Below are 23,199 nucleotides of genomic sequence, written 5' to 3' on the forward strand. Positions count from 1 at the left end.
AGAAACAAAACACTTTAAACAGAAGTGTTTTGAGATCTTTCCAAACAGGAGGAAACTGAAAACGGTTGCATAAAAATATTTAGCAAATTACTGCCTTGTTTCCTTCATTATTTACTATTCATGTTTACAATATTGCAAAAAAATAGCAGAAGTTGTGGAGAAATCAAGAAGTGTAATTCAATTGGTCAGTTTAGAAGATTCGTTGATAATAATCAAGCCTTCTCCTTAAGGCTTATGACATCTGTAGGAGTTTGATAGTACCTCTGAGTAAAATGGTTGCTCGCTGAGCTCTATATATGTACAGGATCTAAACTGAGTGCTTCATTGCTGGAATTCCTGTCCTTCAGATGGAATGTCAAATCATAGTCCCGTTTCCCTATTCTTGGAATTCTAGTTCTGCTGGGTAGTACGTGTCCCATGCATGATCTTTAAGTCATGAATGTCCTTGTGCATAATTTTAAAAATCTACAATTTCGCACCTTTCTTCAACATTAGCCTGAGCGCATGAATGATTTGCAATCGATGAATACAAACCTTTGGCAACTCCTATGTTAAACTCAGGTCACATTAAAAGAACCGTTGACACAATAAATGCTCCAGTGTTGAAAAGTATCACACAAACGCTGATTTCCTATTCCCCCTCTTATTATCCTTTTCTCTCCACGCTCGGGGTCAGTCTTGGATCCCTCTAGCCTACACTAGTGCTCGAGCAGATCCTCTTCTGCACAGAGGTGGGAATTCTCTTTGAAGACGGCAAACTTGTAATTCCAATGCAAGAGGCCCACGTCGTAGGCGCATTAGAAAGAAGAACACTGCAAAGCCAGATCACGGAGGTTCTCGGGAAGCAGACACACAGAGTGGGGGGGGGGGGGGGGGGGGCAACCTACAAGATAAAAAATTCACATTGAAAACCACGGAGCTCTTCTGCCCTGGCCAACACTGCTTCTTCAGCAAATGCCAGCAAAAAAAGGACAAACCACAAATCCGCCGCATTGCTCCTTGTGGCGTCTGCTGGAGGAGGCGAGCTGATCATTTGCCTTCATAACATCAGTCGCTGCATTTTGAATGTGGGAGGTTTAAAGCACTTTGAGGTGTCTAAGATGATGAATCTTTTTATCATTTTTTAACAATGTTTTCATTTATGAAGCAATTATGCTTTCAATGAATGAAATTCGACCCAAAAGACCACTACTCAGTACTGACTGGTAATGGAATATAATCTTGGTCAAAAGATTGCCGTCAATCCTGTCGACAGATCAACAGCAATATTACTCAGCCGAACATATGTTTGCACACAGGTACGTACACAAAATGCCACATTGCACTGAGCCACACAAACGGGTGCAAACGTAGCTAAAGGAGACGTACATTTATATATTAACCCGACCTCAATAAATAGATCTGATAGGTCCGGGTATATTATCATATGTCTGCAAGGCAAAAAATCCCTTCAATAGTCCATCCGAGATTTTATTTTCATTGCACTTTGGTATGTTGAAACATGAGCGTTGGTTTTAAAATGTTGCATTGTTTCACGAGGATTTTATGCTCAAAGGTTACTTATACTTCATTTCAGTGATCAACTTACTGGATGACAATCGGTCCCACTTCTAAACCAGCTCACGTGCCGAAGAGATGGACAAATCTTTAGTAAAAATAAGATATAACCGCTTTAAGGACACTGAGAAGTGAAGCATAAAAACTTCAGTTTTTAAATCCCAGTTTTGAGCCCCTGACGGGAGGATTTATGGAAGTGCTATATATTATTGTGAATGGCAGGAAAGCCTCTATTATTCTCTTACATTATATATGACACTAGGCAGTGTGGCGCCTGGAGACTGTCTGCTCTAAACTAACTTCCCATGATTTCCGAGTCACAGCCAGACTTGTCCTGAAAGCCAAATATTTCACTCCTGAGACATTCTACATTTCCTGATATAGGATGCACTTGCGTGTCTCTCGGTGACCTTAAGCATCAATTAACAAGTCATAATATCGCTCAGATATGGCCTGGGAGTCACTGAGAAAGTTGGCATGGAACTGCAGTCACTAATGGCAGCGTGAGGTTGGGAGAACCGTTAGAAAATAGAGCCGCTGTTTTCATTGTGTGCTCTCTAATCAGTGCGGGAGAACAATAAATGCATGTAATGCTGATTTTGGACCACTTCCATCCAGCTTTTCCCATGCAACCAGCCTTGGGAACTGCTGATTGAGTGGCGCACAAGGGGCACAGCCTTTACTCGCTCAGCCGAAGACGTGAGTCGACCTCTATTTTTTCCCTTTTCTTTTTTATATGTGTGGGCATGAAAGAATGTTTCCAAGATGAATACCCAGTCGAAAAAAAAATCTGTATTCGGCTTGGAAGAACTCGTTCAGCGTTTTGATGTTTCCTGTCATAAAATGATACACAGAGAGTCACGTTTTGAAGCACTGTACAACGATACTTTTCCGGTGAAAGTTAACTATTTCTCCAGCCCACGTTTCGCGGATTCGTGGAGAGAAAAGGCTGCCTTGCCATTCCATATTAAAATATGTAAGATATGCAAATATCTTGCAGTCGGTTACAATTGCGATAACAGGTCTCGAACCAAAAAAAATTAAATACTAATCAATTCCATAAGAGTTGAAGAGAAAAGACGCAATATAGGTTTCAGAGCAGCCCGTGGAAAATCATCAAGGGACGGTCTTGTCTAGTTGGGACTTCACTGGGAAATTGGCAAGAAGACACAGAATTACACAAGATGGGAAACTTCGGCTGTGATTCCGACTGTGCGACCATAGAGACAGATACATTCTTCACTGATATCTTAACTCTCAGATTAAAGCACAGACTTTTCATTGACTCACACACAGTGCAGTTCAGCTAAGTGTAATCAAAGCCCCCCGCCCCTTTCCCACCCCCCATCTCGCCCCACGCACACATTAGATTAAGAGAAGTTTGTGCTTTGCGCTGTGTGATGCAAAGATTTGGTTACTCCCCTTGAGCGCAATTATTATTTCCAATATCAGAGCGATCAAAGCTGATAACAGAGTTGAACATTTTTCATGGAGCATAAAGTATCAGGTATGTTCGAGAGATGTGAGATAGCCAGTAAATTTAAAAATTGAGAACACAATAATTGTTAGAACGACTGTGGAATTGACAATAATTTAGTAATTATATTTCGATCTATTTTAATATCTCAAAAATATTAACTTTAAAAATACAAAAAGTGGTAGGGGAAAGTTCACCTAAGGAGGTCCACAAGTTTGCTTATTTAATGGATTGAAATAATGCTTATTGGTTATGTATACTATCCGCGACACTTGCTGCTATTCGATAATTTCCAACATGTCTTTCCCCCCCCCCCCCCCGAATGGAACGGACTACTTGCATAATTGAAAAACCATTCCGAAAGTCAGCTAAATGAAGCAACATGTTACAATATTTTTGTTTTGCTTTACCCAGTCTATTCAATGTAAACATGGGACAAAGGTAACACCAGGGAGAAGCATTTAATAACTAGTTTTCAATTGATATGTATGTCTGGGTAAACAATGCATTTTCAAAAGACAAAATGTGGTATTCGATGAAATAAAAATTAATATAAAATAACTGAATTCGTCCTTCCAAATACTTTCACCAGTGTTCTACAACCTGATGCTATCTCAACCAATTGGAAATAGTGTCCTGTTTGGGACAGTGTCTGGTGGTTCAGAGATGCAGCATCAACAGTCCCCAGCTTTTAAATTACATTCCTCTACCTTTCTTGATCCATCTTCTGCCTCTAATTGTCACACTGCTTGCCTGACATCCAGTATTGCAACCAGCGGATGTTGTGACTCACACCAAGTCCTGTTCACCCTAGTGCTCTATGATTGACCCCTGGTCCACCAATTTCTACCCCTAAAGTTCAAATTTTCCCAGGCCCCACTTTTTCTCTGTAACATTCTCCAGCCCCATGGATTAGTTCCTGTCACCACACTACAGGAAGGATGTGATAGCACCAGAAAGGGGCAGAGGATATTCACAAGGATGTTGCCAGGGCTGGAGAACTTTATTTGCGAGTAGTGGAGACAGAAACCCTCACCATATTTAAAAGCTGTGTAGGTGAGCATTTGAAATGTCATAACCTACACTGCTACAGACCAAGAGCATAAGAGAACAAACTAAATATCTTTTTTTTGCTGAGTGTGAACATGCATCTTTTCGATGATTCTCTAAAACCTCCACGTCTTGTTTCTTGTACAATCCCATTTTTTTCACTCCATCATTGGTGGTTAAGTGTTCAGGTCTCTAGAATTCCCTCCCAAAATCTCTCTTTCCTGTTATAATGTTCTTAAAACCTGCTGCTGTGAAAAAACTTTTCATTATTTCTCCCAATAAGTCATCAGCTATCATTGTTGTCTGATAATGGATCTGTGAAGCAGCTTAAAAGTGTTAATATATGCAAGGTGTTGTTTGTTCATGATGAATCCTACTCCATGTGAACTTGAGGTACCCACTTATTTTTATCTCTTCCAATATTATAATTTGATGCACTTTAAGGAAATTTACTGATTGAATAGGACCTCATTTTATTTGCATTTACTTACCACATTTGTTTTTCCTTCTCTGGAGTGGTAGAAGGATTCCAATTTATTTTACACTAATTGTACATTTAAGAAAACTTAAAAAGAAAACATTATTGTCATTCTTTAGGGTACATGATTTGGCCTGAGTTAAATGGCAGGTAAAAATTAGTATTTTAAAGAAAAGCTCCAGGCTGTTGATTATAAGAGCTTCCAACAAATTTAAATTCGTATCATGCTCGCAACAATTTGACCGTTGCCATCTTGGATAGGATCCCAAAAAGGACTGCTGCACTACCACTTGCAATATGTAAAACACACCCAATGTCATACACTGGGTCACAAATTAAATTTATAAGTACGAATCGGCAGAACAATGGTGCCAATCCTCCACCCATTTTACTTCAGGTGGCCTAACCATTGGCCTTAAAAGATGTTTTCAACCTTTGCTTTTGTAGGGCTAGGAGGAACGAGGGCACCCCACAAAAACTCCTGTCTTGCTGCCAGCTAATGCAAGAACTATTCCCCAGCGACTGAAGTTTCATTTGCTAGCCAGCTCCAGGATTTTCCACTTCCCCCAACTAATGCACTGACTCAGAGTGCTGATATGGTAATTACAGCTTTCTGACCACATGTAAATAAAGTTTGGGGCTCAAAATGACTTTGGGTTTGACAGTAGTGATGAATAGTTAGTGGACATGCTTAATATGTGCCTAAAATAACATTACAACAAAGTTACAACAAAGTATGATATTATCTAGATCTGATAAGGAACTACAATATCAAAAATAATTATTTCTTTCCTTGGTGCATTGTTCAGTCTCACAAACATGTATATGCTATTTCCAGAATAATTATTTATGTAGATATATAATCTTTCCCAAATGAGTAATGTCGCACTACTCACAGTACATTCTCTGCACTACTCACAATACATTCCAGGGTCCAAGCAGAGAAAACGTTACAGGTATATGAGCTTGTTGCTAACACGTCTTTGTAGAAAGGATTAAAAAAACTACTTTTGCAGCCTAGCAAGATAAAACACAATGATTATTAACATAGGAATTAAAAACACAAGGAATTTTGGGGTGATTGTGTAAAAATCAAGAACAATGCAATTTGTGTTAAATTAATACATTAATAGCAATTCTTGTGGAAGAATTAAGAGGTCGAAAATTACGTTATATAGTCAACCATAAATTTAAAGTATACTATCCCAGTGGGAAAGACTTTAGGTTGGGGCCATACATTGGTAAAATCAACCTTATTACTTCCTCTAAATTATGGAAAATTTTGTAACTCATAATTTCTAGCAAAGAAAATGTTGCTTGGATCGGAGGTTTGCACTCTATATATAATAGTTTTCATATCCATGTAATACTTGTCATAGTGAGCACACAGGGTGCAGCTTTAGAAGGATAAATCTCCATCCTGTTTATGAGTGTCTGACTAATGTGATAAACATCTGGTACATGTTTTGTTAACATAGTTGTTGAAATTTAAGTCAGATATCCACCTGCACCTGTCAAATGTAATTTGTACCATTATGCTACCTAGAAGGAAGTCTCTGGCTACAGTGTACAGATGTGTGTTGAGATTCACATGAACCATCTACCATCAAGAAGTCAGTATATTTCTTCTGTGTTTCTATCAGTACAGCCATCTGCCTCTGATTGAACATGTTCTCTCAATGGGTCTAAAGCATTCTGATCAGATTTAATTGGATTTAATTGTAAAATCAAGTATTTGATTTCATTTTGAAATTTAACTGTGAGAAATGACAATCGTGGTTTGCTGTGCTTAATGCAAAGTCAAAAAATTAGAAGACATTATCTTAGAGCAGCATTCTGCTTTTGTGGAACAAACTTCCAGAAAGAGCAGTTGTTTTATATTTTTTTCAGAGGAACTATGTAACGAGCTGTTTAAGAACAGGAATGAAACCATACACACCTGATACATAACAGTTGCTATGTTGCTGGGCATGGGCCTGGGTTCATAGTGAAACTGAGTGGCAGAGGTGAGTGATTATTCCCTATTCTCACTTTATTACTTTCAAGCATTGGGCATTTACAAGCTATCCCCAGGTTAAGAACACATGACTTATGGTCACCCATACAGATGAACAGACTCCCATTATATTATTAAATTCAAAAGTCTGACATGCATACATATTTCCGTTCCTTCAACTGGCAGAACTAGTTTCCTCTCTTTCTCCACTTTTATAATTGTTCTTTCTCATCAGTCATATGTGCTTTTGATGCCATTCATTACAATACTGGGAAGATATGGTTACCATAGCAAGTGATTTTTTTGTGTACTTTCTGACTAATGGACAAAATCAACTTCTGGACAAGTAAAAATAGATCCGTTCATTACGCTGGGACAGCCTTTACTCCTTTGAATGAGTTGCTGGGGGTGGGGGTACCTGTGGATGTGATCATGCATAGGCAAATTTAAAGATCAATTGTGCATCCTCTGGGAAAGAGCAGGCATAGAGCACCAAATCGCACTTTCCTTAACCATGCTTACTGGTAATTTCTGCCAGATTTTCCACTGGTATTCTGCTCCTGTTTCTAATTCTTAATAGCTAATTATTTTGTAATAAATACTGTACCAGTGATACCAGTTTCATATATGAAGATGGCCACAATCTGAAATCAAATCTGATGTGATTTGTTTTGATAGCTGCAAAACTCTTATACTGTGTCTATTTTTGTAGGAGCTATTGGCCAGACAGGCATTAACTGCTTTTGAATTGCAGCCTTGCCAACAATTACCCTTTGGGATTCTTGGATTTGGATTGCAACTGGCTGCATGGAATATGTGTACCAAGACCTCCCAACCTGGTGTGAATTTCATATGATACAAAATAACTAATATTAAAACAAAGAATGCTGGAAATGCAGACCAGGCAGCATCGAAGAAGAGTGAAACAGTTAGCTTTTCAGGCTGATGACCTTTCATCAGAACTTAGCTACTGTCAGCTAATGTTTGGCTTTGAGATACCTTCAACACCTCCTTTATTGCAATCTTTTCCTTAATATTTCATTAATATGCATTAATGGACTTTGATTGATATCAGGAAATCACAAAAAGATTCATATTACAATGGATTGCAAGCCAGTCTTTGTCGAAGGTGGCAGCTAGCTTATACAGAGGAAGATCCTCATATAGAGCAACAAGATAAGTAGCCTTTTGGGGTATTTTTGTGCATGTGTTTGTACTTCAGCTAAAAGCTCTGCCTCTACAGGACATGGTATTTTCTCTTTTTGGTTCCCAATTGGCTCCATCCTTTCTTTCGTGAATCTTTTTTGCATCTGTTCCAGAGTTTTGAGATTTTCTAAAGTAGCATGGTGTGAATTAGGCAGAATATTCTAAAAGTGGCCTTTACAATGATTTGGATACTTTAGGCACCACCTCTCCCCCATGGATTTCAAAGCAACATAACAGGCACTGACTGTAGGAGGAAAATAGCACAAGACAGATATGGTAGATATTATAATATGTAGCTATTTCATGCTACTATTATTCATTTTGAGAACAAAATCTAAATTTTCCATTAAATATTAAGATTTTCCTGATGTATTCACATAATTTTTTTTTACAATTTTAACAAAGACCACAAAGACCTCAAAAGTAAAAAGAGGTGAAAAAAGCCATACAGTTCATCATTCCACAGAAACCTATAACCCACAGAAACCAAAATCTGAGCTTGCTGCTAATTATAGATGATTAATTGCCTGATGTGTCCATATGGTATGACAGCTGTTCTGCCCAGAACCGCAAGAAGCTGCAGACAGTTGTGGACAAAACCCAGTGTGTCACAGAAAGCAGCCTCCCCTCCATGGACTCTATCTATACCTCTCGCTGCCTTGGTGAAGCAGCCAGCATAATCAAAGACCCCACCCATACAGTTCATTCTCCCTTCTCTCCTCTCCCATCAGGCAGAAGATACAGGAGCCTGAGGGCACATACCACCAGGCTCAAGGACAGCTTCTACCCCACTTTGATAAGACTATTGAACGGTTCCCTTATACAATGAGATGGACTCTTGACCTCACAATCTATCTTGTTGTGACCTTGCACCTCATTGTCTACCTGCAATGCACTTCCCTGTAGCTGTGACACTTTATATTTTGTTATTGTTTTTACCTATACTACCTCAATGCACTCTGTACTAACTCAATGTATCTGCATTGTGTTATGAATTGATCTGTACGAATGGTATGCAAGACAAGTTTTTCACTGTATCTTGGTACAAATGACAATAATAAACCAATACCAATCTTTTCTATAATATTTTAACAGAGAACATGAAGAAAATAAATGCGAGTAGAATTGTGGAAGGCTATTTGGTCCATCCATTTCAGCATTCCACATAAATGTATATACTCCTCATCACAATGTATAATTGACTCTGGAATGACTTCAGTTTTGCTTCTCTTGCAAAGAACTTTTCAGGTTTGCTTAAAGAGATGTCCCTAATCTAACTTGTCTTTTCCTGGTTTAAACCTTTATCCCTTTCTGCAGTTTTAAATAAACAAGTTAACAATAGTATTTAGAAAGTCTTAAGGATTTTCATGCTAGCATCATCAGCATTCATTTCTGAGACCACTGAAGAAGTTTGGTGTCAATTGGCTAGATGCTAGCATCACCACCTCTGTTAAAGAATTTTTGTTTTCAAGTCTCACTCCAGGGAACATATTAATGCTGTCTGAAGGAACATGTGAGACTGCCAGATAGGAGACATTACAGTGGTTTTAGATAGATGGACAATGATTCTCCACCATTATTCCGACCAGAGAAGGACAGTTATCTTGTGTCTTAATTAACATTTTCCTTCAATCAATGACCCTAAAAAAAACATTATTTGGAATAGCTTGTTAGTATGAAAAATACCAAGTTCTGTCTTTTGATAAGAATACCAACAAAAACAAAACTTCCCTTTATATATTGCGATCAACATAGCAAAGCTGTGTCAAGATTCTTTGTGGAAATGTTATCAGACAGAAAAATGACACCAATCCACTGAATTAGATATGAAGCCTAGTCAAAGAATTTGCATCTCATAGAAAATAAAACTTGAGAGGTTTAGAGAGAGAATTGCAGACTTCAGGGCCTTGGTTGCTAAAAGCAATGGTGAGCAATTAAAATTGTGGTTCTCAAGAGGATAGAAATGAAAGAATGAAGATATTCTTTGGGTCAAAGGCTGAAAGAGGTTACAGAGTTAGGGAAGGATGAGATTTTTAGGATAGAAATTTGAAAATAAAGACAAACATTTTAAAATCAAAGTATTGTTTAAATATTTAGCAAGAACAGGAGTGATGGGTGAACAGGACTTTGTGGAATTCAGAACACTGAAAACAGTTTTAAATAAATTCAAGTTCACAACAAGTAGAACAAGAGTTGCCAGGAGAGCATTGGAATAAGGAAACAAGAACAAAAGCATGAGTAGGCCATTTGTCCCCTCAGATCTGCTCTGCTATTCAATAAGGTCATGGCTGGTCTTTTACCATGGAGCACTTGCTCATACAAACCCCATCTCCTATGATTCCCTTAAAATCCATAATCCATCATTTCCTAACAAATCATTAAACATAAAAGTGCCCAAAGTATAGCTGAGAGCTTCAGGAGTGCATGACTCATGGGCATCACTTTACTGGAGTATATTACTTTATTAGATATGTCCAGTAGGTCTGCCAACAGCTGTGGAGAGAGAGAAACAGAATTAAAGTTTCAGGTCAATGACCTTTCATCAGATGCCTCCTGACCTGCTGATTATTTCTGGCAATTTCTATTTTTTTTATTTCAGACTATCAACACGTGTAGCATTTTGCTTTTACATTAGTTAATTGATGACGATACATCCACTTCAGTGCTATAGTTTGCGATATAGCTTAGATATAAGGGAAAAGGGAAAATGGATGGCATGGTGGTGCAGCAGTAAGTACTGTTGCCTCACAGAACCTATGTTGGCCTCTAGTGCTGTCTGTGTGGAGTTTGCACAATTCTCCCTGCGACTATGTGGATTTCTAGATCCATCCCACACCTAAAGATGTGTTGATAGGTTAATTGGCGACTGTAAATTAGCCCTTAGGTATAGGCAAGTGTAAAAAAGATCAGAAAGGGGAGCTTATTAGTATGTGGGGGAGAATAGGCTGTGAGGCTACATAGAACAAGGAGGGAGAACGGGACTGTTGTGGTTTCTCTATCTGGACCGGATAAGCCAAATAGCCTCCTGTATCACAATAAGTAAAGTTCAAAAATCTAAATTTTCTATAAAAGTTTACAAGCAGACCCCACCCACCAATCCTCCCCAAAAAAACCCTGTTCATGATTAACAGTATACCCATTTCCACTTTTGCTAATGCACTAATTGCTACAGTTTCATATACTGATGTGTATAACATTAGTTTCATTAGCTACTTTATGAAGGTATCATATCTGCCGGGCAGCATGTATATTTTCAGGATAATTCACATGCAAGTTGCAGGAGCTTAACTGAGATTTTACAGTCAATGGATGGATAATTACAGATGTCCCCACAATTTCCAAAGGTAGAATTTATTTTATTGTCATCGTCTGAAAACGCGCGGCAAGACTTTTCCCATTGCAAAGTACGGTTAGATGTTCTGAAGTTGTGAAACTATTCTACTTAAAAAACATTTTGTTACGTTTTTAATGAATCGACGCTTTCAAGTGTATTGTGTGACCACATTACGATAGAGTATGTGCCTTTGTAATACGTAGCGGTAAACTGTTATTCATTGTATTACAAATGCTTTGGACTGTATTCACTGAATTTGCATTTTACGATGGTAACATAATCGTTGCTGGGTGCTTTTATATTGTACAGCAGTAGCCTGATATGTTGCTGCGTGCGTGTCCAAGGGAGTGCAGCAATTCTTCGAGTTGTTGTGTGCGTGTGCACAGTCGAGCTGCAGTTGCAGTGTGCGTGCTTGTTGTGAAGCGGCCCTTTGATGGCTCTGAGATGCATGTGCAGCACTATGTGATTGACCCAAGGCCTTGCTGGGCGGGTCCCGCTGAGTGACGCGCACGCTCTGCACGGCGCTCACACGGCGATAGAGTTACATTGCAGTCAGGGGGAGCTGTGGGAAAGAGGAAAGAACTTGGCACAGATCCCGGTCCTGCAAAACTCTCCATCAGAACTTCAGCAACAAAACAATGTCAGCAGTCTTATATAGATACGTAACATGTGAGATTTTATTCCTCATTAAGTTTAACGAAGATAGACTTTGACCCATGCCACGATTAGCAAGTATTTGATTATAAAAATAGTTATCAATTTAATAGGATTATGGTCGTGATCATCACAGCTGTAGACACAGCATAAATTTGTTTGTAAAAAGGAGGAACTGCTACGGAAAACAAATTAAATAATCATTGCACTGTTTATGTTTGCCATGTTTCAAGTGGATTATGTTTCGTGGCAAAACTACATTTTTAATGAAACAGCTTCTCCCTCTCATATCTATTTTATTCCGTCCATTTATTAGATCTGCTCTCGTCTGCAGTTACGAATTCTTCAAAATAGTGTTGAACATGAAATGCTTAAAGCTGTCCCATGGCTTGGATCTGTGAGTCTGAACTGTCTCTGATCCTCAGCTCAGCATCTGAGGATGCTACTGATTTTACTGCAGATTTGGTTGTTTGTTTTCGCAACAATAAATTGTTGTTCTTTCCGAAATTTAAAATTGGAAATATGTCACGAGCAATAAATGCATTCAGCACAAAATGCAAACCGTCTGAGGTCAAATTATTGGAAGGTCAGGATATTGCAAAGGTTTTTGGAGCCGGATCTGGTGGAGGATACGTTTACTCCAGAGCTGCCCTGGGATTTCTGTAATTGCCAGTCATTGTTACAGTTATTCTGGGAACAGCCGGCTTTTGTAGAACCAGTGACCAGTCAACAGCAACACGTGTCTTTCCGACCGGAGACGATTGCCCGACCCTTGCTACAGATTTTATATCTAATCCACGGCCATTAGCAGCGGCCTTTTCCAAACACTTTGCTTCTAATGCAGTCGAGTATAAAAATACTTATCCCATTTAAAGGGCCCTGCCATGGCTATCAGAACCAAGCGGCAAATGATCTTGGTTTTAGATTTATGCTTAAATAACTTTATATTATGTTTTGAATTCTAATGCATTACTATTAATACTTTTTTGTTTTTAATCGCATTATAATACACGTGATGATTTCAGAAGAAATATTGGGGGTATTCTTTGAGTTTAACGATTACTTTTAGAATTGGGCATTGCTGCACGGTTATTGGTACGCCCGCAGTGAAACGTGTATTCTTCAGATGTTTAATTCCCTAGGCTCACACGCAGTTAAATATTTCTTTCGTTGTGTCATTGTCAAATGCGGCACCGATAACGCAAACGTTATATTTCAGTGGACAATAAAACGGTACAAAGCCGCACGACCCACCCTCACCACCCACCCTCCAGCCTATGCATTCATAGCTAGTATCTAACAACCTCCGACAAGCTTGATTAGTGAAAGTTTGTGCTTCATAATCATCCATTGGCATAAGCTTTGAAGATTTTGGCCACTGTTTCTGACTAAAGACAAAAATTCCTTCTCAAAAATATATCGTTGTACATATTTGTGAAAGTGTTGCTGAAATATTACGTGGTTGCTTACTTTTCCACAAAGATCTTACATCTTTTGCTCTTAATTTCTGGTGGTGAATATATAACTCTCAAGACCTGGCTGAATTTACTCATATGTGTGTCATTGTACAGAGTGCAAGAGTTGTGTAACATAATAAAAATGAAATACTGGAAATAGTCAACAGATCAGGCAGCGTTAGTGGAGAAATAAACAGTCAGCATTTTCAGGTCAATGACTTTTCCTCAGAACTAGGAAAAGTTAGAAATCAAAAGAAGAAGTTGCGGAGAAGTGGGTGGGGTGGAGAGCAGAGCAGGGATAGAGTGGGGCCCAAAGGAAACCGGATGACACATATGATGGAAGTGCCAGCTAAGAGGGGGTGAAGGTGAGTTGGAGATGTAAACAGAAGGTTGTGAATGAAGGCAGAGGTCAGAGGTAGGGGAGAGAGGAAAAAAATGTTGAAGCCGTGAGATACAAAACAAGGGCGAAATAAAACACAAACCTGAGATTAAAAACAGACTGGTGTAGATACTCGGCAGGGGCGGGGAGGGTGTGTCCAGTGGTAGCAGCAGATGGCAGATGTTGGAAATTACGGAGAATGATCCATGGAATACGAGGACAAGGGGAACCCTGTCCTTGATCTGGATGGAAGGAGAGGGGCTGAGAGAAGTGTGCGATATGGAACGGAAGTGTTTGTGAGCCCTTTCAAATATGGTGGATGGGGGAGACGACGCTTAAGAGCAAAAGATAACAATCTTGAAGAAGCTCTGATCAAGTAGGATGGAGCAGGGAAAATGGGAATATGGAATGGAATCCTACAGGAAGCAAGGTGGGAGGAGATGTAGTCTGAGGGCTTGTAAAGGCCATTGGTCGCTAACCTATCCCCTGAGACAGAGATAAGAGGTCAAGAAGGGAAAGGGAGAAGTCAGAGATGGACCGTGTGAAAGTGAGAGCAGAGTGGAAAATGACAGCAAAGCGGATAAAACGTTCGAGATCTATTGGAGAGCAAGACAGCACCGCAGTCATTAATGTAGCAAAAAAATAATTGTACTATTTCCACGTGGCTTCCGTGTGCTGGTTTAACCATCTGGCTGTATAACGGATGGCAGCTTTTGCAAATTGTGGTTGAATATAAATAATTTTAAAAGGTGCACCTCAATCAGAGAAAGTGTAACATAAGGATATAAACTAGTTTTTAAAACACAGTTATTGAATATGTAACCCTAATATTTTAATGAATACCATGTTAATGACCATAATGATATGTGGTCAAAAATTTTTTTCAAATCTGTAACTAACTAGCATTAATTCTTTGTCCTCAAAGTTCTTCAAATATTGTTCTAATTTTAGTTATCCAGAAGCTTTTATTTGTCAGTAAGTCGTTTGATTATACTCAGTGCTCGCAAATAAATCCGAAGTATCTTCGTTGCTCTGTAGTTGCTCGCTTTCTCCCCTTGCTCTAGTTTAGACCCGAAGATCGACTTGATCCTATATTTGAAATCGGTTCCTTCCAAATTTTAGTGAAATTTCTCATCATTTATAGAAAAAGTACTAAACAGTACTCTGGAAATCAAAATTATGGGGAAAAAACGCCATAATATAGCAAAAGTCTGAGTGTAACATTTGCACTGGCACTTATGAGTGAACAGAAACAAATACAAGTATTGTGTAAACAACCCTCCTCGTACCTGCTTTCATGCTGTCTGTAAATATTGAGTGAACTGCACAAAGCAACGGGCAGAGTAATGAGATGTGAAATAAGCCAAGCTCCTCCTCAACAGTTGCATCAGCATTAAAACACACGAAAATACGATGCATTCAATATTCCAACACCTCCTAGGAAGAAAAATTGCTATTTATACAACGTTTGGAAGAGCCACTCGCATTTTCACTGCGTTAAATGTTATCGAAATAGCACGAAGTCAGCGTGATGATCCCGGGGTTATTGTCAAAACAATTATATGTCCCTTGATCTTGACTTCATTCAGTGCAGAAATGACACGTTCTTCTGGCATTTTAACACGGGAACATCTTAAAAGCCAATAGTCTCACTGTACTCAAGGTTACAGAGATGGAAATCTAACACCAACGATTTCTGTCTAAGCCGCTCAGAATTAACTTGGAAGCAGTAAAATATTTCGCAGTAAAATATTTCTGTTTATATCTTTTACGAAACTTTCTAAAACTTAAAGTGAATGCTTAACCTTTAATGCATTGTGGCGCACAGTTCATTTAATTAAAAAGTAATATTTTAAAGATTCTTGTTCATTTGTTCTATTTGCTCTTGAAGCATCGTTTTACATTGTTCAGTATAATTGCAGCTAGAGTAATGACTTCCGAAGCAGTTAATAATACTATAAACAATCTAAATAAGTTAACGTCTGAACGGTCTCATCAGTATGTATGGCTATTTATCACTCCCCAAAACCAGGTCGCGTAATTCTTCAACAGATTCATGTGGCTGGTAACATTTTTCATGTCAGCAATAATCCTGTCACTCCTTTAGCTTTAAGGTTCTCATCAACCTTTACTTACTGACCCAGACGCCCACGTGAAGTTAAACCAATGTCTTCCTGAACCCTGAAAATAGAATTAATTAAACATCAAATACACATCGGCTCGGAATAGTCCGAGAGATCGAGATAACTGCCTGCAAACTGAAATCATAAAAAAATTATTACCCTCTCCCAAGCAAGAATCTTACCAAAACGAACAACGCGCTAAAGTACCTCAAATAATTCCATTGGGTCAATTATTGTTACGTCTTGGACTTATTTATGTGGAAGTTAATAAAGCTTTGATGTTTTAATAAATTCAAAACTTGCAAAACAAAGTAAAAGATGAATGAATGATAACTATGTAATAATATTTGGACATGCTGGGTGACACGATTTTTTTCTGAATGATATCTGTCTTATATAGAATTTATGTAATAAAATAACAACATGTAAATAAAACGGTCGGTATGTTTATCTTTAAACCCAGCAACAATGTTCCTTCTGTTTTATCTGTTGTGCTTTTTTATTAGTTTTACCAGAACACCTTGACTGGAGTTATGCACACAGGGTGCTGTAATGTTCTTCAAACCACCTCTCTTGCGGGCAGCGTGTAATTCAGAAAGTTCAAATTACAGGGGAAGTGCTGAAGAATAGTGTCCAGTTTCTGTTCACACGGTTATACCACAGCTTAGCCATGCACCGAGTACAAAAGCGGCTCTTTAATAAAAAAAAATCAATGGATGCTTCTGTCTTTCGCTGTCTATAGACACTTTAAATAGACAAGCTTGACTTACGTGATACATACGTATGCATTTATAAACGTGTCTGTGATTTGATTCCTTGGCTTGCAGTATGTTTTTGAATGCAACACATACCTACTTTACTTACAGTCGATATTACGTTCCTGCTGTAAAGTGTTGTGCTTCCTACACAAACAACCTTAATAGAATTGAGTGAAAACAATCTTTGACTGTAGACGTTGTACACATCGACTCTATTTTCTTATCGATGGGTAGATGCAACTCGCGCAACGCAGGATTTTCTCCATGTAAAGCTAAAAATTAAACAGGGTCCAATACTTCAGATTTCTGGTAATGAACAAGCCAAGCCGATCAAAAATTAGAGTTTCAATACTTTCGAGAGAAGAACAAAGGCCAATAGAATATGGGAATTGTATAACTTTATATTTGATGAATGGAATATAAACTTGTTAATGCAATACTGGAACTTTACTATAGATGATGCAACATCTGTTAACAGTATACATAAATGTTTCTCTTCCCAACGTTAAAAAGTTTCTAGAAGCTCTTCTAACAGCCGATCCCTTTTAAGTGAGCTCGATATAGAGCTTTCCCACGCTTTCCCCGACCCGCGCGTTTGACGTACAGAGGAGACGTCATCGTTTTGCACCAATGAGAAAAGAGTCTCCTTCAAACCGGGAGCGGAGTACTGTCAATCAAAGCTTGTTGCGGGTTGTGGGACCGAGTGAGCTCAGCGAGACATTGCAACATTGATATAGCTTATACCGTGGGAAAGAGCATCAGACTAGGTTCAGGCTGCCAACAGTGCACAGGATCTAGGTGGTTTGAGCTAAACGGCGAGCTTCTAAAAACAGATCACGAAATAATTTTCTTCTGCCACAATGAAACGTCCTTGTGAAGAAAGTTCTACAGATAGTGATATTGATGAAACCATAGACGTAGGGAGCGAAAATATCTACGCAGGGTAAGTTTCGGGCTCTTTTCACAGCTGAGCATTGTATATACTTTAAATGTCAGTTGTTAACTCAATGTTTTCATTCATGTGGTTCGGAGAGAATAGGAATAAGGATGACAGTGTCGACTTGTTTTCCATTTCTACAGGCAAGACAATAATGTACTCATCAGAGCTGGGTCTCCGTCAACAACTTCCCAAATAATGGCCAGAAAGAAAAGAAGAGGGGTGAGGGTGATTTTTTTGTAACTTGTGGGACATATTTCGATTGCTTCCCAAAATATTTAAACTGTCCTAATGGTACGATTTACGTTCTTTTAGATCATTGAGAAAAGACGCCGGGATCGCATTAATAACAGCTTGTCAGAGCTTCGCCGACTAGTCCCCACTGCTTTTGAGAAACAGGTAGATGACGATGATCCATTCCGTTTTTACATTCGATTTTTGTACTCAGTCTTTCAAATACCTTACCAAATGTTATTTAACATTTTAGTAAACCCATGAATATGGATTTGATGCTTATGGATACTTGAGTGACATACGACACTGCAAAGTTAGTATTCACCATTGAATCTGAGTGAGAATTTGGCAAAATAATTGCGGCAATTTTCTACTTTCAAGGGATCAGCAAAGCTAGAGAAAGCGGAAATACTTCAGATGACGGTGGACCATTTAAAGATGCTTCGGGCGACCGGAGGTAAAGGTAAGAAGTTAATTGAATGCCTCTTCAAAGGCTGCTTGGAAGGGGTAACCTAAGGAAACAGCGCACTGACAATTGTGGGCGGCCCGGCAAAGTGCAGTGGAAATGCTAATAGTATCACTGAGCTCGTGGGAAAGAGCCGGCGAGACAAAAGCGGCACTTGACCCCGGCTTCTGTTTGCTTTCCTAACACTGCGGGAGTGAGTGCTTTGTGAAACCGGGGAGTCGCATGCAGAGATTGTTTGGACTTTTTTTTGCTTGGAGCAGCCAGACCTGCCCAGAAAGACAAAACAAACACAAACACACAAACAGGGGGCATCGGCAACATCTCCATACCGCCACCTAATGTCAACACCGAGCCGCAGAGCAGTCACGCAGCGAGATCTGCTAGATCTATCGCAGATTCCCTTCATTCGTTTAACCTATTGTATCCTTCATTTCACGGTCAGAGTAAAATATTAACTTTCTTTCCCCATTGCAAACTATTTAGAAACGCGGGCTGCTCCACAACACACAAAAAGCTAACCAATGCTAACAACTACTCAGAGAGGTATAAAAGATTAGATACGAAATTCAAATGATTTATTCAAAAATATTAAAATCAGTCGTGCTAAAGGAGGAATTAAAAAGGCAGATGGTGCAGTCAGCGCGATGCTCCCAGTTACAGTCTGACAGCTTTGGTCTGCATCTGGCTAAGTGTGTCCTTTGCTTCCCGTCCTGTTGCACAGGGTTCTTCGACGCTCACGCTCTCGCCATGGACTTCATGAGCATCGGTTTCCGGGAGTGTTTGGCCGAGGTGGCCCGTTATCTGAGTTCGGTGGAAGGTCTGGACACCTCGGACCCGCTGCGGCTCCGCCTGGTCTCTCACCTCAACACTTACGCCTCGCAGCGGGAAGCGGCAGTGATGAGCTCGTCGGTGGCCGCTCACCACCACCATCACCAGCAGCAGCAGCAGCAGCGGCACCAGCAGCGGCTCCAGCAGCACCAGCAGCAGCACTGGGCCGCCGCCTTCCACCAGCTGCCCTCCGCTTTGCTGCAGCACCACGGCCTCGCCAGCGACCGGCTGCTGGCCACCGCATCCTCCGAACTGCACCCAGGTACCGCCGCCCCGCACCCCCGGCAAGGCTCGGCTTTGCTCACCGCTACCCTGGCGGCGGCGGCGGCTGCGGCAGCGGCGGCCGCGGCTCAGAGCGACAGGTCGCCGCGGGCGGCCCCGGTGGGCGGCGCGGGCCTGGTGGCCCCGCTCTCCACCTCCCTCCTCTCCCTCTCCGCCACGGTGCACGCCGCCGCCCACGCCCACGCCCACACCTTCCCGCTCCCGCTCGGCGCCTTGCCCGCCGTGTTGCCCCCGGGCGGCGGTGTGCTCAACCCGGCCGGCTTCGGCGCCGTCCCGCATACCGGCAGCAGGGGCGGCGGCGGCGGCGGCGGGGGGAAACACTACAGACCATGGGGCACGGAGATAGGAGCTTTCTGAAGCGGACTGAGTGCGGAAGGCCAGGGCAGATTCTGCTCCTCACTCCCACCCTTGACCTGCCATGCTCTTCTGACACAACCCTCCTGCCAATACTCCAACCCCCTCCCTGTCTCACTCTTCCGATCCGATCCTCCTCCTCCATTCCCTAACGTCCCCCGCTCCCTGTCACACCCCAGCCCTCTTTCCCAACGCCCCCTCCCTGTCAGACTCTTCTGATCCAACTCTCCCCCCTCCCTCAGCCCTCCCTCCCTTTCTCCCTCAGCCCTCCCTCCCCGTCATCTGATCCAACACTCCTCACCTCCCACAGGCCCCCCCCCCCCCCCATTACCCAACCCCTGCTCCCCCATCCTTATCACCCACGGTCCTCACCCACGCCCTGCGCTGGATGGGGTGGGTCATATTCAGCGGTGCCGGCACTCGCTGCAGGAAAACAGCGAAGGGCCTTCCTCTCCACTGTACATGACTACTGCTGGCAAGCCTGTGATTCACCTCCATGCATTCGCGGCTATCTGACTTCTGCCTCGTCAACAAAAAAGGAAGCATTCATGAAAACAATGTAATTGATTGAAAAACTTGCTCTCTGCAGGGCCGTGGCTTGTAACCCACTGCAAGAGGCACCAGTACTGTTATGAGCAAATCGACAGCGATTTTACACGCGAGCTTTCTGCTTTCAAGTATCCCAATGTGGACTATTTTGTGTACGCAAATTATAACCATTCTACTGTATCTCCCTGAGGAGCTTTGCTCTAATTGACACTCCCGACAACTTAGCCACCAGAGAGAAAAGAAATGCCTTTTTATGCCATCAACATCCACCTGATAATGGAATGAATCAAACCTGGTTGATTTTGGATGGATCTCGCTCGTTCCTTTCGACTGCAACATGTCTTGCATACTTTGGCAGGGTACCTTTATGGAGCAGAGTTTTCCATTTGAGATGACCAGTCAATCTTAAGTAGAATAACGGAAATGGAACAATTCATTTCAGTTGAATCGAAAGCCTTTGACAGCTTTTCAATTTTATTTTCGCCGTTGGGATCCTCGAGAGTTTTCTAGTAGGATTGGGTTCTTTCAATCGCCGCCAGAAACATCGTGATCGAGCATCTACCAGAAGTGAACAGGATCTTAGGAACTGAGTGGAGTTCTCCACAGCACCTGCAGCATCAAAAGCAATAATATCAAGACAGCATTCTCACACCGCTGTGCCTCATTCTGAAATTGCTGAACAGAATATAACGTAGAAGTGGCAGCAGCAGTAACTAATCAGTCCCTAATTGGACACCAGTCCCTTGCGTGAAGTACATTTATGTGCGAACATCACGAACGGCGACTTTATCGGAACTGTATATTCGCACTGGATTGGAAGTGGCTTGGTGTTACAAGGTCTGAGCTGAATTGGACACATTGAAGTACAAAGGATTGACTAGTTCAACTTATGTGTCAAACTGAGTTTAAAACCAAGGGGGCAAAACAACACCTACCGTAGCTGATGTTAACTTCTTTAATCATTCATCCATAGCGCATATTTCACTTATCCAAATCCAAAATTTGATTGCCCAGCTTCTAAATTTATAACCTTTATTAATTAAATATTAACTAAACTAAAATTCGCATATTTTCAGATCCACCACCATGCATTGGAAAAAGCAAATGGGGACGTATATAGACACCTTTTCTGAAAGTAAACTCATAGTCCTATCTTTACATGAGTTTACAAACTCTGTCAACTTTGTCTATTACAAATATCAGTCCTAATATTTATCTGTAATTGACAGCACTGTGCATTCTGTGGTCCTCTGTTTATCCAGAGAGATAGTTATGGCGCACAGTGAATAGGGGAGCAGGGGCAAATTTATCCCACACCTTTGTGATTAATTTTACATTCTTCACCTTTTTCACCCAGTCTCTCAGAATACCCAAAAATGGATTATCATAATTAATCAATCTAAAAGTTTTAAGCTTAAAACAATAGAATGGGGAATCTCTCCATGCCCTTCTTTGGACTTTATTTTGTTACCAGAACAGTTATATCATAATTAACTCATAATAACGAAGCACTTGAGTTCATTCTTTCTGTTGCCTCTTGAAAATTAAATCACACTAATGCAAATGTGCATTGAAGTGGATGGAGATTAGCCAATTCAGCATGAAAAACAGCAAATGAATACCAATGAAATGGTATTTTTTCCCATGGCTGTTGGCATACTAAAATAGAATTCTACAAATAAATTTACTTTTGTTGCATTTTAGTCTCACCTTCCATGTTTTTTTGTGCTTAGAATGCTTTTATTAAAGCTAGATTAAAGAAATACAACTCTATTGCTGCAGATTAATTATTTTGGAGGAGGGGTTTTGCTTAATTATTTTCAAAATGAAAAGTGAAAGCTATTATTACAATATTAATATGCTAGATAATATCACATTAAATCAGCAAGTGGTCCCACACAATAATAAATACGTGAATTCACTGCATTTGTTTTTGAATATGACATAGCATCAGGTTGATATATGCAAAATCAAATGGGGTTGATAAAATAATTTGTTCTGTTAAACTTAATTTGGAACCAATGGACCAAGGTTCATGCCCTGGGCATTTTGCTTGGATCAAGCATTTTCCTTTGCAGATGACACTGGCAAGTTCTCTGTAGCAAATAGTCAATTGTTAATACTGGGGCCTAGGGACCAGGCAAAGTACCAACAAAACTTAATTGTGCACAGCTGAAAACTGTGGTCAGTCAATTTTTTTGATAATTTTTAAAAATACATTCATTCTGTTAGATATGTATGTGGAAGACAATATGTAATGAGAAAAAACTTGTAGAAGAAGCTTCCTACTTGTACAAGAACAATGTTATGTCATCATCAAATTGTATTCATTGGCTCTTTTACCCAGCCATATTCCCACTGTCACTAATCTGCTGCTAAATTTAACGGCCTAAGGTTAAGCAAATTACTTTTAATTTGAGTCCTGTCCAAAATGCAACTTGTTTTTTTAATTAAGAAAGATGTAAAATATGACAAAAGAATATGTTTGTACGTAAGGTCAGAGGTTAGGATTTGTGTACAAATATAGCACTGTAGATAATATGTTGCACTTGAATTCTCTGCTGTGTGGAGAAGACAGTGATAAAAAATAAGTTTACTGTATGCAGGAGATGATACAATACAAATGACACTTGTTGCTTATTTACCTGCATTCTATAACCTGTTATACATTAAATGTTTATAAATATACGCTGGTTTTACAAAAAAAAACATGCTGGTCATTGAATATTCTCTATCATTTCTAATTGGTATTTGGAAGAAATCAGATGACCTTTTATATAAGCTACAATCTTTAATTATCAAAGGTAAAACAAAATAAGGAAGGTTTATAAAATCAAAAAATGAACTGTAAGAACTCAGTGGGTCAAGCAGCATCTCTAGAGGCAAAAGGATTGTTCACGTTTTGGGTCGAGATCCTGCATCAGGATTCATGCAGGGTCTCAACGCAAAACATCGACTATCCCTTTATCTCCACAGATACTGCTTGACCAGCTGACTTCTTCTAGTAGTTCATTTTTTGCTCTGGATTCCAGCATCTGCAGTCTCCTGTATGTCTCTCTTTTTTAAAAATCAAAATTGAC

General features: G+C 40.2%; 1 protein-coding gene across 3 annotated transcripts; it reads left to right on the forward strand.

The window, feature by feature from the left end:
* The first annotated feature begins 995 nt into the window (after positions 1 to 995).
* On the forward strand, positions 996 to 22,824 carry hey2 (hes-related family bHLH transcription factor with YRPW motif 2). 3 transcript variants are annotated; one of them, XM_052025301.1, is made up of 6 exons: positions 17,188 to 17,412; positions 17,550 to 17,628; positions 17,722 to 17,805; positions 18,022 to 18,103; positions 18,828 to 19,196; positions 20,160 to 22,824. In XM_052025301.1, exons 1-6 carry the CDS (start codon positions 17,330 to 17,332, stop codon positions 20,306 to 20,308), a joined length of 846 nt encoding a protein of 281 aa, XP_051881261.1. In that variant the 5' UTR covers positions 17,188 to 17,329; the 3' UTR covers positions 20,309 to 22,824. The 3 variants fall into 3 exon arrangements, with proteins under 3 accessions (XP_051881259.1, XP_051881261.1, XP_051881258.1); XM_052025299.1 differs by lacking the exon at positions 17,188 to 17,412 and adding an exon at positions 996 to 1,298 and having other exon boundaries at positions 18,828 to 20,302; XM_052025298.1 differs by having other exon boundaries at positions 18,828 to 20,302.
* Positions 22,825 to 23,199: the final 375 nt, after the last annotated feature.

This window comes from Pristis pectinata, chromosome 10 (assembly GCF_009764475.1).
Source record: "Pristis pectinata isolate sPriPec2 chromosome 10, sPriPec2.1.pri, whole genome shotgun sequence".
Taxonomy (NCBI): domain Eukaryota; kingdom Metazoa; phylum Chordata; class Chondrichthyes; order Rhinopristiformes; family Pristidae; genus Pristis; species Pristis pectinata.

What these genes read in the sequence shown, in the direction of transcription:
- hey2 (XM_052025298.1), top strand. Translation starts at nt 17,330, where the DNA reads ATGAAACGTCCTTGTGAAGAAAGTTCTACAGATAGTGATATTGATGAA. An exon ending in CCAGAAAGAAAAGAAGAGGG is followed by an intron (nt 17,629 to 17,721) that starts GTGAGGGTGATT and finishes ACGTTCTTTTAG; the next exon opens with ATCATTGAGAAAAGACGCCG. An exon ending in CCACTGCTTTTGAGAAACAG is followed by an intron (nt 17,806 to 18,021) that starts GTAGATGACGAT and finishes TCTACTTTCAAG; the next exon opens with GGATCAGCAAAGCTAGAGAA.